Consider the following 14194-nt stretch of genomic DNA (forward strand, 5'->3'; position numbering starts at 1 on the left):
AAAGTGCTGTCTTTGCTTTCTAATTATGTGCAGATAAAAGTGCATGTAGATAAGCAAACTTAAGAAACGTGATCTGATAACCTGAAAATGATTGATTTTAGCCCTACTTTGGGCGAAAAAACCACCTGAACCAAATGCCCATACCACGCACCCCTGAAAATCAAATGGAGCGCCCCTAAGGTTTGCCAATACATATGTATTAACCTTCATGCATCATGTATCAGGGGTTTTCCCGTCCACTTTTGGTGCGCTATTTTCTGCCTACTATATCATCGTGAACGTATTCGAGAGAGCGTTCGGATGTATACTTGAATATTACTAGGGAAAGAGTTACGGTAAGATTTTGTTTAACTTCTACAACTACCTCCCACTATTATACTACTCTCATTGACTGTTGTAGGACTAATGTACAAGTTATAATGTATAAAGTTTCGGAACTTTCGGTGCTAATACACTTATTACGGCACCTCGAAAATATCGCATCGGCTATTTTAGGCATGGCAAAATTTTAAAAAAAAATGAAAAAAACAAAGCATAATAACAAATAATAAGGGCCTCTCTTAGCGATTTTATTATTGTTATTTTTGTTTTTACTTGGCCTTAATGATATAGCATCATCATTAAAAATGTTTTGCAACATTAATGTGATTTCAAACAACTGTCGTGTGTAGCAATTAATGTAATATTCACAATTGATCATTTATAATATGTTAATTATGGAGAAAACGTCCCCGAAGCCACAATAAGAAGTCAACCAGGATCAACGTAAGTAGCCAAAAGTCGACAAAACACCAATTAGAGACCAAGTTTAAGCCAAACGTGACAATAGACATCGCGTGAGTCAATGAGACAACTGCAAATCGTACACTCCGCCTGGTCAGAAGTAAAAAATCCATAAGATTGGAGTAATGGCCTCATTACACCAGTATTCAAGAACGGAGACAAGCTCGACCCAGTCAACTCCAGAGCAATCACCCTACTGTCCATCCCAGTGAGTATTCTGCAAGATTGTCCTGAATTGAATCCAAGAGACCATAGATAATCACCTGATGGGGGAACAGTGTGGAGTTCGCATATTGTCGTACGGCGAATCATTAAAAAGGCGATGGAAAGACGTATACCGATCCACTGGAATTGTGTTGATTTTAAGGCAAACCAGATGCTCAGCTATGGTTGATCGCAAATGAAGTAGTAAGTGATGTGAGACAAGGATGCCTCCTCTCTCCAAGCCTATTCAACAAATACCTCGAAGTTTTGTTCCAACATGTCCACAATCTATAGACAGATGGGTAACATGCACATAAACAACATTCTGACGATGAATTGGGAGCTGATGTTTTCCGAATTTTGAAGCTTTTGACCGAACTGGATCGGCAGTTGTTCGCTTCTCTCAAGCATATACATAATGCCTATGGACTCACTCAAGAACGTCCCGGTATGACCTGTAGTTATCCAATGATTATACGGTTGCATGCTTGTATATATGAACCCGTTATAACTGGGCAGAGTAAAGATTGGTGATGCTGGTATGCCAAATGGGGAAACATTCGAGCACATGTTCCAAAATTCGCAAAACATCAGCTCATCTCTACTGTAGGCTTTCGGCAACTTATACATCCAATTCAAATTGTTTGGCAGAGTAACACCCAAAAGTTTCTCTCAGCAGTTTGTAATTAAGAGTAAGACTGGAGGGTAACGACGTAGGCAAACATGTAAACATGCATAAAATAGCAATGACATACTTCGGCGGTCATCATCATCATCATCAGTCTTCCCACGTTGTGGAATATAAAGGGCATATTCTTTCACAGGCGGAGAAATTTGAGTTGATGAATCTTGACTCTGGCAACCAGTGGAGTGTTGTTGGTCAGATTGTAGATGGTTTCATTTGAAATCCGATCCACGCGCTTGATGTTTAACATGACTCTGTAGCAAGATGTTGCAAGGCATTGATCTTGTTTTCCATGTCCTTAATGATTACCCATGACTCGCACCCGTACAGAACGACAGTAACACAAGTTGTCTCAAACAGCTTGATTTTTGCTCCGATTGGCAGGGATGGGCTTCTCCAAAGGCGTTCCAGTTTCCAGGAAGCTGCCCAGGCTAGTGCTTTTCTTCTTTTTAGGTCTCCAACACTAGAGCACATCTTGGAACCCAAATACTTGAAATCTGTGATATGGATGATGGTACTACCATAGACTTCAAGTGCTGGCTGAGAGTTACAGTTTGCAGTCATATATTCTGTCTTAGGTACGCTGATGACAAGACCTAGATCTGCTGCTGCAGTTGCAGTTCTAGTAATCTGTGACTGGGCCCGGGCTATGGTAGCCTTGATCAAGGCTTCCTCCTTACTTTGTTTATATTCATGCTCTTCATAGGACACATGTATAATCAGTGGTAGAAGTAGGCCTATCATATACTGGACTCTCTAAAATTTTTAGTCAGGTCAGATGTTTTGTGTAGGACGAAAGCCTTGATGGGTTTGTAATTGGATTAAATCTGGCCCTACACAACTGAATGGGATAGCAAATATTCTGCAACACAGATCTGAATAAACCGATCACAGGCTTACCCTGTTTAAGTCATATCATATCATTTTATTTGCCAGCAAAAAGACACATATACATATAAAATATTGCACAATATCAAAATTACACATAAATATATAAATTACAAATGCAAAGATATAAAAATGTAAGCCATGGAAGGTCATAAAGCAAGAAATTGAAATTGAATTGACCCATGTTGGAGAAAATAGAGAGATGGCATGCCATAACCAGGAACAATTTAAACAAAGGACAAGAGAACCCCTGGCAGGGATAGCCAGATAGTGACAAAGTCACTTTCAAAGTGGCTAAACCTAATTGATTCCCACAAGAACACAGACAATCAGCACAGGTGAACAGGGCAAAGGATGAATCTACCTACATTCTCCAACATAAGATGAGGCGTGATAATACAATGTAAGCACAACATTTAGATAAAAAATAAGCCTAAGCCCAACTAAAAACTATTTTGAATTCCAGCTAATTGTTTTGAAATGTTTTTTGAGATTGTCCAGGAAATTAAATACACTAAACAAGAATTGGTCTTTGAGAGATGGAGGAAGTTGATCAAAATAAACTGGAAAACGATTGAAGACAGTGTATTTAAAACTATCGGTTCTAGCATAAGAATGGGAGAACTTAAGAGAATTACTATGACGAGTATTGATGGAAATATACTCCAAAGGATCAATATCATGCTTGCAGTAAAAACACTTGGCATGAAAAGAAATAGCAAGATAATTGTATCTATTGCACACAGACATCAGACCTAGTTTTTCAAGGCGTACACCATACTCAAGCTCTCCCCTGGGTGCTGGGATACAGGCACGTGCCAGACGTCCCTGTATTTTTTCCAAGGATTTTAAGTGTACACTTTGATGTGGAAGCCAGGCTGGGATACCATATTCAAGAATTGGACGGCAGAGGGAGGTATATAATTTGACCAAAATATCTGGATCATTGCAGCGGACCAGTCGCCTAATAAATCCCAAAAGACGCGAGGTTCTTGATGTGACTGATTTAACATGGTCCCCCCATTTCAGATTTGAAGAAATCATAATGCCGAGATATTTATAACTATGAACTACACCTAAGGGTTTGTTAAGTAAGGTGTACTGTGGAGTGGATCTATTAACACCAACTCTCCTGGACAATCTCATAACCTTGCACTTGTCTGGATTTAAAGACATTTTGTTAATATTGCACCAGTTAACTATACTGTCAAGATCATTTTGGACAGTGTTGATGTCATCTTCCGCCTGGATGGGTCTGTACAGGAGTGTGTCATCAGCATATTGGGGGAGCGACGAGCTAACAAAATTTGGCAAGTCCAAAACAAAGAGATTAAACAACAAAGGCCCCAGGACAGAACCCTGAGGGACCCCGGACTCAACAGAAACCCAATTTGACGATGCCCCTCGGAATTTAACACACTGTGAGCGACCTAAAAGAAATGAGGAAATCCAGTGCCAGAGAGGACCACAAATACCATACTGTCACTGCTATTTGGGAATCATAACTTTAAAAAAGGACCAACTTTGAATTTCATTTTAAACAAAATAATGCTTTTGTTATGAATTTTTCTTCTAAATTTCTAGAAGATGTGGCAAAGCTTCCATGAATTTTACATTCTCTAACTATGGACGCCAAAGGACTTGAAGCAAGTCTAGGGCTATGGACGATTCCAACAGGGTAATATCGTCAGCAAAATCCAGGTCTTTCAGCATCATAGCAGGATACCTGCTTGACCGACAATTCCATCGTCAATTCCCGAAGTTGATTTCTTCAGAAGGTAGTCTATCAGGATAATGAACAGGAAAGGGGCCAACACATCACCCTGAAGCACTCCAGTTGTTTCTTGGAAAGGCTCTGAGGTACTTCCATCTACCATAACAGCACTATTGAAGTTCTTGTAGATCACCTGGATGGCATTGACCACAACCTTAATTTTGTATTCCATAATACCGCAGCACTGAAAACATGACGGATCTCTTGATGGAGTCGAAGGCTTTTTTGAAATCCACAAAGTGACTGTCAAGGAAAGTTGGTACTCCTCGAAGCCTTCCATGATCCGCCTCAAAATATGTATTTGCTGCGCACAGCTGCGACCTGATCGAAAGCCAGCCTGGTTACTTCTCAGTAAATGATCAATGTGATGTCGGATCCTGTTCAGGAGGATCTAGTTGCAGACTAAGTCTTTTGTACATAGTTTGTCATGAGAGAGAGGTCGCCTTTCTCTGTTAAAGGAATAATTACATTTTGTGACACATTGAAGTGGCGATGTCAGCGTTGAGAATACTTCCATACAGAATTCGAGAATCATATCAATCATGCTATCTCCTCCTCCCTGAAGTGCTTTAGCAGTTATAGCACAGTCCAATGCTGCTGCCTTGTTGGTCTTCATGGCTGCTATTGCTTCGACTACTTCTTCACGAGTTGGGGTCTAAGTGATAATAGGAAGATCTTCAACAGCTGGTGCAGGGAACTCTGAAGCTGCTGTGCCACTATCGTTGTTTAGGAGTGAGCTAAAATATTCCTTCTATGATCCATTCCTCAAACAGTTTCATGGTCACTGGTTGGGGCAGATCCATCCCTCTTTTTGACTTTCACCCCTTTCCTTGAGTTCTTCCCAGAAAGCGAGTGTATGATTTTCCATGTGGTGGTGTAATTCATTATCTCGTCGGCTAGCTATATGGTCTTCCATCTGCTTATTGAGGGTAGCAAGCTCATCAGATTTATAAGAGTTATTAAGGCTGGTGTTCAAGTTCCTCCATCTTTCTCTAGATTGACGAGGCTTTGAAATGGAGTACCGTTGTTGGCCTCATCCCGTTCAAGCTTCGGCGGTATGTCATTGCTATCACACCAAATACTGAGAGTATCAAGATCAACTTGAAGTTGAGACACAGATGGGGCCTTAGCATTGACAACTTCACCAAGGGAGGACAGTTTTTATGGTCTACTGAGCTCAGCAATGCTTTGCTTTCTTCGATAGCGCATTGTATCGGAGAGGTACCTGGCTTTTATCAAAGCCCAAACCCATTAAAGCCTACAACAAACTCTTTTAGGCTCCGCTCAATTGACAACTCTGCTCCGAAAGAGTATCTACAAAGCATTGACCAAAATATCGATCGAATCAATTTTACGACCATGCTTGAATTAACAACCCCTTGAAACCTAATTACACCACTTTATGTAAACATAAACTTACACATATTATTTACTTTCTATTGAGCGCAGACACGACCAGAGACATGCTTATTTAATGACCACTTGAGTAGTTGATGAGTGGGTCGTTATGTACTTAAGAACACAAAGGAAATTGATTTTGGTTTTACCATCGACCGTGTTTATAATCCTGCTGCTCCGGTGAACGCTCCGATATATATCAGCAAACTCGTATACTGTTCGCTTGTTCCTATCGAACGCTCTAGCGTACATGAACCATTATCGAAGACAGCAAAGCATTGCTGAGCTAAGTAGACCATAAAAACTGTCCTCCCCGAGTGTCATATCATCCACTTATTCCTAACGGAGAGTTATTCCTCCGCAGCATTAGCAACCCAGATAATTCATTCATTCATTCATATATATTTTCCATAATAATCAAAGACATTACAATAATAATATATACAAACACGGTACATATGGAGGGAAAGGCTGGAAGACCAAAAGGTCTGAAAGTTAGCCTTTACCGAAAATCAAATGAAATTAACAAAACAAATCAACATCACATAACATAACATAACATAACTAAAAAGACATGGGAAGGGGGGAGTGTTCACGGAAAAGATTAATTATATTTAGAGATAAGTTTTGTTTTGAATTAATTGCGGAAATGTTTAACAGATTTTGAAGCGTTCAGATTTGTATCTAAAGAATTCCAAAGAATAAGACCTCTTGTACGTATGGTATGATCAGAAAAGACTTTCTTATTTTTGGTTAGACAGTGTGTACATATCTTCAAGTTTTAAAACGTTATAATTAGCAAACAATGGCGCTGTGTGGTCTCTATAGTGACCGTTTGCCACCGTTCTTATAGCCCATTTTTGAATTTGTACAATTTTATTTAAGTAAGTTTTACACGTATTTTCCCATAAAAGTACTCCTAAAGATATTAATGGAAACAAATTTTGTCCCCTGGGGAACCCCTCCCAGATTGGAAGTATAGCGGTCCATTAGCGGATGATATGCCCTTGATTCTGCTGCCAGTTTGAGTCCTGTCTGTGAGAAAACTACATAATGAGGGGAATAATAGCAGGCCAAACCCTAGCATCAATCAGTTTCTTAATGGTAATTGAATGGTTGATCCTGTCGAAAGCCTTAGTTCCAGACTATTGGAAAAGTACCCTCACATAGACATGCATTGAAAATATGTGTGAGCGGTTCAGTGAGACAGTTTTTTTTTATATTAGCGATGAACATTGAACCATGAACTTGATTAGAACGCTCCCGTCATACCCATAGACAGGCCCTGAGCCCCGATGTGCATATCATGCATGGTGATTTCAAAACTGTGCTTAATTGTTAATTTCTTTTGTATTTTGCTCTGAATTGCGAATTAGGGTCCTTGTTGAAAGTCACGTCAATGTATGGCGGTGAAATACCACGTGAAAAGTTATAGATGATATAGTAGTTGGAAAACTTCTTCTAATACACCCATCTAACTTGAACAATTCCACCCCCCCCCCAACCACCACCACCACCCGAGCTTCCCCTCTGAAAAAATATCTGGCTGCGTGGAAGTAATATTTTAGTATTTGGGGGGGGGGGCTGGGGGCTTTTGATGTTTTGGCTTGTTTGATTTTACTTGTTTGTAGTGTGTTTGTTTTTCATCTGGTGACACTCACCAGTGTCACAATTATATTAAAAATCCGCCACATTTGGGTAGTTGATATGGAACCAAACTCAGAAAAGCCTCTTTGACCGGTATCTAATATAATTTATAATCATAAATCACAATGAAATGTTTGCTTTCAATAGCCTTGCATACTTCTAACACTAACAGCATGTTTCTCATGTTGTATTTATATGTGACAGGTTATCAAGTCCAGCCGCAAAACAAGCAAGATGTCTATAGAAGAGCTGAAAGCGAAAATAACAAATAACCTTCAGTGCCTACAACAGTGCACGGATTACACGACATCTGACGCGGCATGTGAAGCTGCGGACGATAATAATGATGTCTTGTTAAGCATTTTGAATCAACCTGATAAACAGAAAGCTCTTGCCAAACATGTTGCTAGGCTGAATTTGGGTACGCTTTTTAAAAGGGTTTGGGAATCACTATCAAGATTCATTACAAAGAAGCACAGCCAAGGATATGCGTATTTTGGGATCATCCTTGAAATGTATGTCAACATCACTGACATATCTCCTGAAGTTTCGAAAGAGTTAGGAGAAGTCGGCTGTATACGGTTGATGCTGCAGGCTATGGAAACGTTCGGAATAGATTATAATGGTGACGCCGGGCCACTCTACTATATAACTACTATTTTATTGAACTCTATACAAGATTGTACCGAAAACATAACTATTTATAGAAGAGCAAATGCAGTCTCTATCTACAAAAGGTATCTGGATAGTGAAAACATGGAAGTTAAGACAGACTCTCTTCGCATCCTCGCATATATAGTGGATGAGGAGGAGAGCAGTCTTCTTCAAACAACTAACGATGCTGTCGCTTTTTTGTTGTCCCTATTGAAAGATGCCACCTCTAACAAAGATCATCGCGCATATTTAGATTCAGCCACGGAATCAGCACTAGAGTTAATCCAAGCGCTGAATAAGCTAGCGGTCAATGATGCCAACAAAAAGGAAATCGCAAAACACGGCGGAATTCCTGTGTTCACTCGAATGCTACGTAGTGGTTTCGTGTTTACTCGAATGCAGCGGAATAATGTCTCTAAAGAAGAGCAATGTGCAGCCGTGCAAGCGCTATGGCATTTGGCATTTATAGACGAGATCAGGACATCCAAGGAGATGCAGACGTCGGTTAAAGGTAGTTATTGCGAATTCTTAGTCAGTGGGAATGGTCTAGCTTGTAAGCGCTGAATTTGATTAATTCATGCATGTCGTCTATCATACGGTAGAGGATATGGTCTGCGTCGTTACGCAACACGTTTGTTCGAGGTGCGAACTAGCTGCGCGCAAGTAGCGCGTTGTAATCGTAGTACGTGCAATTTATTTGTAAACAGGTTTCGTTCATTTTAGAATAAGGGGAGTTTTCATGACCCTTAAGTTTAGTAACTTATTTTTCTTAAATAAAACTCGTTTAATTTATCAAAGTAATAATTAACTGACTAAGAATGAGAATAAACGATAGGCGACAGGCAGGTCCAATACTTTTATCGTCGTGGATACCGGCTGCGCCGGCATCCATTACTCAAAATATTGGACCTGCCTGTCGTCTATCACACAGTAGAGCATAGTAAAAACAAAAATCCTATCGTTCATTCTCTAAAATCAGTATTACGTTGCATGTTCTAGGTGGGAGGAGTATGAGATAAGCAGATAAGCATAATTGACCCTTACGTTTTATCTATATAATTTTTGTACAATTTCAGCACTGGAAAAACTGGCAAAGTCCGACAACCACCATCTGCAAGAGATATGTGCCCATGCTCTTGCGCAAATCAAAGGTCACCTTTCAAGTAAGAAAGTTGCATCGAGTCAATCTAAGGAAGTGCCACCGAGTTACGAAGAGGCCATCTCGCAGCCTGCAAAATCTGCTTCATCCAGAAAGGTTCAAGTAATGATTAGCTACCAGTGGGACAACCAGAAGACGACAATTAGGCTGCGAGACAATTTGGTTAACGCTGGATACCAAGTGTGGATGGACATCACGCACATGAGTATGTCTAAGCTTAAAAGTACCTGTAAAGTTGTGTATATTTCATACAAAAATAAACCTGCTATTAGAAAGGAAGACAAATAAAAATTCCATGACAAACATATTTCTGATTTAATCTTGTTAATAGTTTTAATTGTTACAAATAAGGCTTAAATTGACGATGGTTACGGTGATGCAAGTTGATTATAGTAGGAATCATTACAAGAGTATGTTTCTGCGATATGCCCGTATAGTTATAGTTCATAGAATAGTGTCTCTATTTCACTTAGGAGGCAGTCTGCTGGATGCAATGGCAAAAGCTGTAGAAACATCATCACTTGTGCTTATCTGTATGTCAGAAAAATACAAGAATAGCAATAATTGTCGAGCAGGTAATATAGCTAATATTCAGGGTTTTTTTGTGTGTGGGGTATGGGGGTGTGTGTGGGGGGTGGGTGTGGGTGTATTTTATAGTTCTTCCTTTTGCACGCTTTACTATTATCAAGATTACCGTATTTACACATTTCTACACTCTTATTTTCCCGTATACGAAATCCTTAATAAACTTTATGCAATCGTATATAAGCAACGGGTTCACTACATGGCGCGGTAACCCGTTTATTGGTTAAAAGTTGTAACTCTCTTCACGGTTTAAGAATCCGAATCAATAATTGGTTAAATTTGTAACTTTTGAAAAACAGTGAAATTTGGCGTAAATCATCCAGAATTAAACATCTAAACAACTTAGTTGTTTACAAAAAATATATAATTTATTTTAATTCAGCTATTGTTTACTTATTTAATGGATTATATTGGGACTATGAAATTGGTATTCATTTCTTTCTTTCTTTTTTCATTCTTTAAAAAATCCAATTGTGTTGACAACAGAGTAGCTGCCAGGCATTGATAATTCGGCATGTCTTCTGTCCGATGTACACCGGGCATGTACACAACGAGGTCCATACATATGGTGATAAACATGATAAAGCAAGAGAATCGTTTAGGAAGGATCAGCCCCCCCGCCCAAAAAACAACAACAACAGACAGATACCATCTCGTATCAATGTGTATCCATGCCTAGAAATGTCTCTGTATTCGTTGCACATAGGCTATGTATTCGCAACACTACGAATGCACCCATGCATTCACTATACACGGTGCATCCATCGCGTATCGAATGGCGTGTACAATTTGCACTGCACTGAAATGGCAAATTCGAATAAAGTTCGATATGTAAAACATCCAAAACCTCTCTATATAATCGCCTGTCATGGTAATTTAGTATTATCCTGGGCTTCCTGGCTACACATTTGAATAATGTATATGGAAATTAAAGTAGATATTCCGGCAAATTTTTATGATCATTGCTCGACAGTCACCACGCAATGCCTTGTCGATATCGTTCACCATTTTATTGTACTCTTTATACAATCTTCTATTAAAATAAGGGTTGCGCGAACTTTATTGCCGAAATAATACTGATGTTGCTTTAACGCATTTTATTTCTTTAATCAAGCATGCTGATTAAGGCATTTACTTTGCAAATGTTTAAACAATATCAATAGCCCCTGATTAGCCCAAAGAAAAATACGAGTAATATATGCTGTTTAAAGCAAAAAATCGTAATCAGGGCAAAAATGTTAAACAAATTTTCTCCTAAACAGCGTTTTCTTAATATCGCCGATAAGAGTGTAGTTTAAATAATAAATAAAATAAATAAATTTTTGGATTTATAGAGTTTCTATCAGTTTCTGTCCATTTTCAACCTATTGCTCTTGAAGGAACCCCAAAGAAGGTTGTCCAATTTAGCTTAACAAACATAATAAATGAAATGTAAACAAGAACTTAAATCAACTGATACAAGGCAGCCATGACACTTCAGCAGCTTTTCAAATTTATCAAGTCATTTGTCACCAAAATATTTAAAAGGGTTTATTTCTTTGAAGTCTACTTTTCTCTCCTTAGAGGCGCAATATGCATTTACGAAGGAGAAACCCATCGTTCCACTACTTCTAGAACGCGGGTATAAACCTGACGGCTGGTTGGGAATCATCGGCCTCACCACCCTATATCATGATATCACGTCACCAAAGAAGCTGGACACCAAGATGCCGGAAATACTTGCCGCTATACAATATGCTCTTGGTGGTGACGTTGATGAAATTGACGGTCAGTGCGTTCTTAATTGGGTAAAATGGAAGGGATTAATCTTGCTTACTTCTAGGCTGCACACCTTATAGTCTACAATATTCCAGAAAGATGCAGCACTAATGTTTTAGCATTAAAAAATATTATCATGTTTTGTCAAATTAAACATAATATATTTAGTATTTATTTAGTAGTTTTGCAATTTGAGTCAAATGGGTCAAAAACGTGCAATTTTGCATGTTCTCGTACAAAATTTAAAGACTTGGAACAGGTCTAAGCACTCATAATCTTGGTTTGGTCATGATGTTAATATCTTATGTTAATTGATTATAAAAGAAAATAATAAATGTGCTTTCCAAGAATGTAATACTTGAGATTAGCCTTTGTACAGGTTTTTGGGCTTGATTGTCACAAGATACAAAAACACCCTTAACAGGCATGTTTTAGCCCTTATATTCAGGAATTGACCCAAAATATAATTTGGCTTGCATTGGCAGTTAGAACTAGCTAAAAGATTAGGATTTAGCTATATTTCATGTAGCAAAACAGTAACATGTTTTTTTAATTGGTGGAATCTGTTTCTGTTTTTTTTCTGGAATCGAAAGTATAATGCTTGTCGATAAGTAAAGAAATCAGTTTGTAATATTTTTTTTGTTTGATTTTTTTCGATACAGGACCAATTCTCCCTATCCTACAAGAGGTCCAAGGCACTGCCAGAAAATCCAAAGAAAAGGGAAGCAGTCAGGCGAAGAAGCTTGTACGTCAATGGAGCATAGAAGATGTCCAAGATTGGCTGAAGGAGAACAAGGAACTCATCAAGCTCTGTGAAGCCTTCAAGACATTCACGGGCAGACATCTGGAGAAATGGTATGGCAAATACTGCGAAGATAAGAACGCCTTCTACAACCATCTTGAGGCCACTTATGAATGCAGCATGGATGACAGAACACGCTTCGAGTTTGAGGTGGCCTTTGAGAAACTATTTGAAGAGGAGTGATTATGAAAAAGACCAAGTGTTGCAATGGCAAAGCAACCCAAACGAACAGTAAATTACGTTGATGAATATTAGTTAAACTATACCATGTCTATAGTTGAGAAAATTAAAAACCAGGATTACAATTCAAGTTAAACAAAATGTATATAATTGTAATGGGATGCTATAGTTTATCTTAAATTTATACAATCGTCCAAAGTCTTCCGCTGTATTCTAAGGCCCGTACCTAAAATTGCTTAAAATAATTACTGTTCACATCTCTTGAGAAATTGATAAAACGTATAAAATACAACTTTATGTAAAGAATATATTATACGCCTATTGAGCAAGGACGAATTGGTTGAAGGACAATAACTCACAAGCTCTGTTAAGGCTTAGACATTTAAGGGCAGACGTCTGGAGTTATTGCATTCCGCGCAAAACGCACAAGGATTTCGTAGTGAGCCAAGGGGCGTACCGGGGCCACCGAGCTATAGTCAACATCTCCAAACCGTCCCGCTGACCCGCTACTAAAATGACTTTACCAGGACGAAGCGCGCGAAAATTTGGCCAAAAATTGGCCAAAAATTAGGGCAATTCGTCATCTGAGTGTACGAAGGTCATAAGTGCATAGTAATAACAAAGCAGTTACTACCTTCTTGCAGTCAAATGCCGAATAGTGGCCTAAAACACGTAAAATGCATATGACAACTTTTGGCCAATCTTGTCCCGGTATTTTGAGCCAGACGGGGAGGTAACTTGCGCTCCCCAGTCCGTACTGATGATACACCTCTGGTCGTGCTGGTGGTGACTCTTAAAGTCTAAAATGGTAAAGCATATGTATTGTAATGAATGTATAATACTGTAAATAAGCTTTTTAAGGCTTATTAAAATAGTCATGTGGTATTATTTGAAACAACCAACAGTGGTGTATATAATTATCCTTTTTGTTCACGCAAGTGAACGTTAATATCACTTCCACCCACATCGCATATGCACAGTTTATCCATTATACCCTATGTCTTGAATAGACATTGTAACCCACCAACCATGTGGTTAAGAGGCTATGGAATAATCTCATACCCTCGTTTGTACGCCTTTATCTAATCCTGCTCCCCATGACAAGGACTATTTAGCACATTTAATCCAGCAGTGAGACTCCCCAGTGTAGGAAATCTTTCGCCTTTTTTATTAAACATGTTTGCAATTGGCTTATAGCCATCACATGCTGACAATACACATAACTGATTGGTGTTTACTTAGTGATTAGGCATATTATCTGTATAGAAACCTATTCAGCAAGCTGCAAGAGGCGATTTACTTCAGAAAATAAGTCCATTCTCTATAGTTAATTGAATGTAATAACCAAGCAATGTGTGTATAAACATTATCCAATGTATAATGTATTTTCTGTTACAAAATAATAATTGGTGTTCATAAAAGCTGGGATATGAGACAAATATCCCTGACAAAAGCTAGCAAGACCACAATGTGTAATTTGTTTACTATAGTGATATTAAGGCATCTAGCATATCGTCGGTCACAACACATAGTGGCGTAGAGTGATTTCCCAAATTTTCCGTTTCACATAGTGGCGTATAGGTTTAGAGCTAGCTATTATCCTATAACTATTAAAGATACAGTTTAATAGTTTGAACCTTAAACTTTAATTTCAAATGGAATCGAGCAGCAGAGAGA

General features: G+C 38.7%; 1 protein-coding gene across 3 annotated transcripts; it reads left to right on the top strand.

Moving 5' to 3' along the window:
* Positions 1–226: 226 nt before the first annotated feature.
* On the top strand, positions 227–13945 carry LOC140162787 (uncharacterized). 3 transcript variants are annotated; one of them, XM_072186086.1, is made up of 6 exons: positions 227–335; positions 7584–8544; positions 9110–9397; positions 9666–9767; positions 11341–11544; positions 12198–13945. In XM_072186086.1, exons 2-6 carry the CDS (start codon positions 7614–7616, stop codon positions 12518–12520), a joined length of 1848 nt encoding a protein of 615 aa, XP_072042187.1. In that variant the 5' UTR covers positions 227–335; positions 7584–7613; the 3' UTR covers positions 12521–13945. The 3 variants fall into 3 exon arrangements, with proteins under 3 accessions (XP_072042187.1, XP_072042189.1, XP_072042188.1); XM_072186088.1 differs by lacking the exon at positions 11341–11544; XM_072186087.1 differs by lacking the exon at positions 9666–9767.
* The last annotated feature ends 249 nt before the right edge of the window (positions 13946–14194 follow it).

This window comes from Amphiura filiformis, chromosome 10, assembly GCF_039555335.1.
Source record: "Amphiura filiformis chromosome 10, Afil_fr2py, whole genome shotgun sequence".
In the NCBI taxonomy this organism is placed as follows: Eukaryota; Metazoa; Echinodermata; class Ophiuroidea; order Amphilepidida; family Amphiuridae; genus Amphiura; species Amphiura filiformis.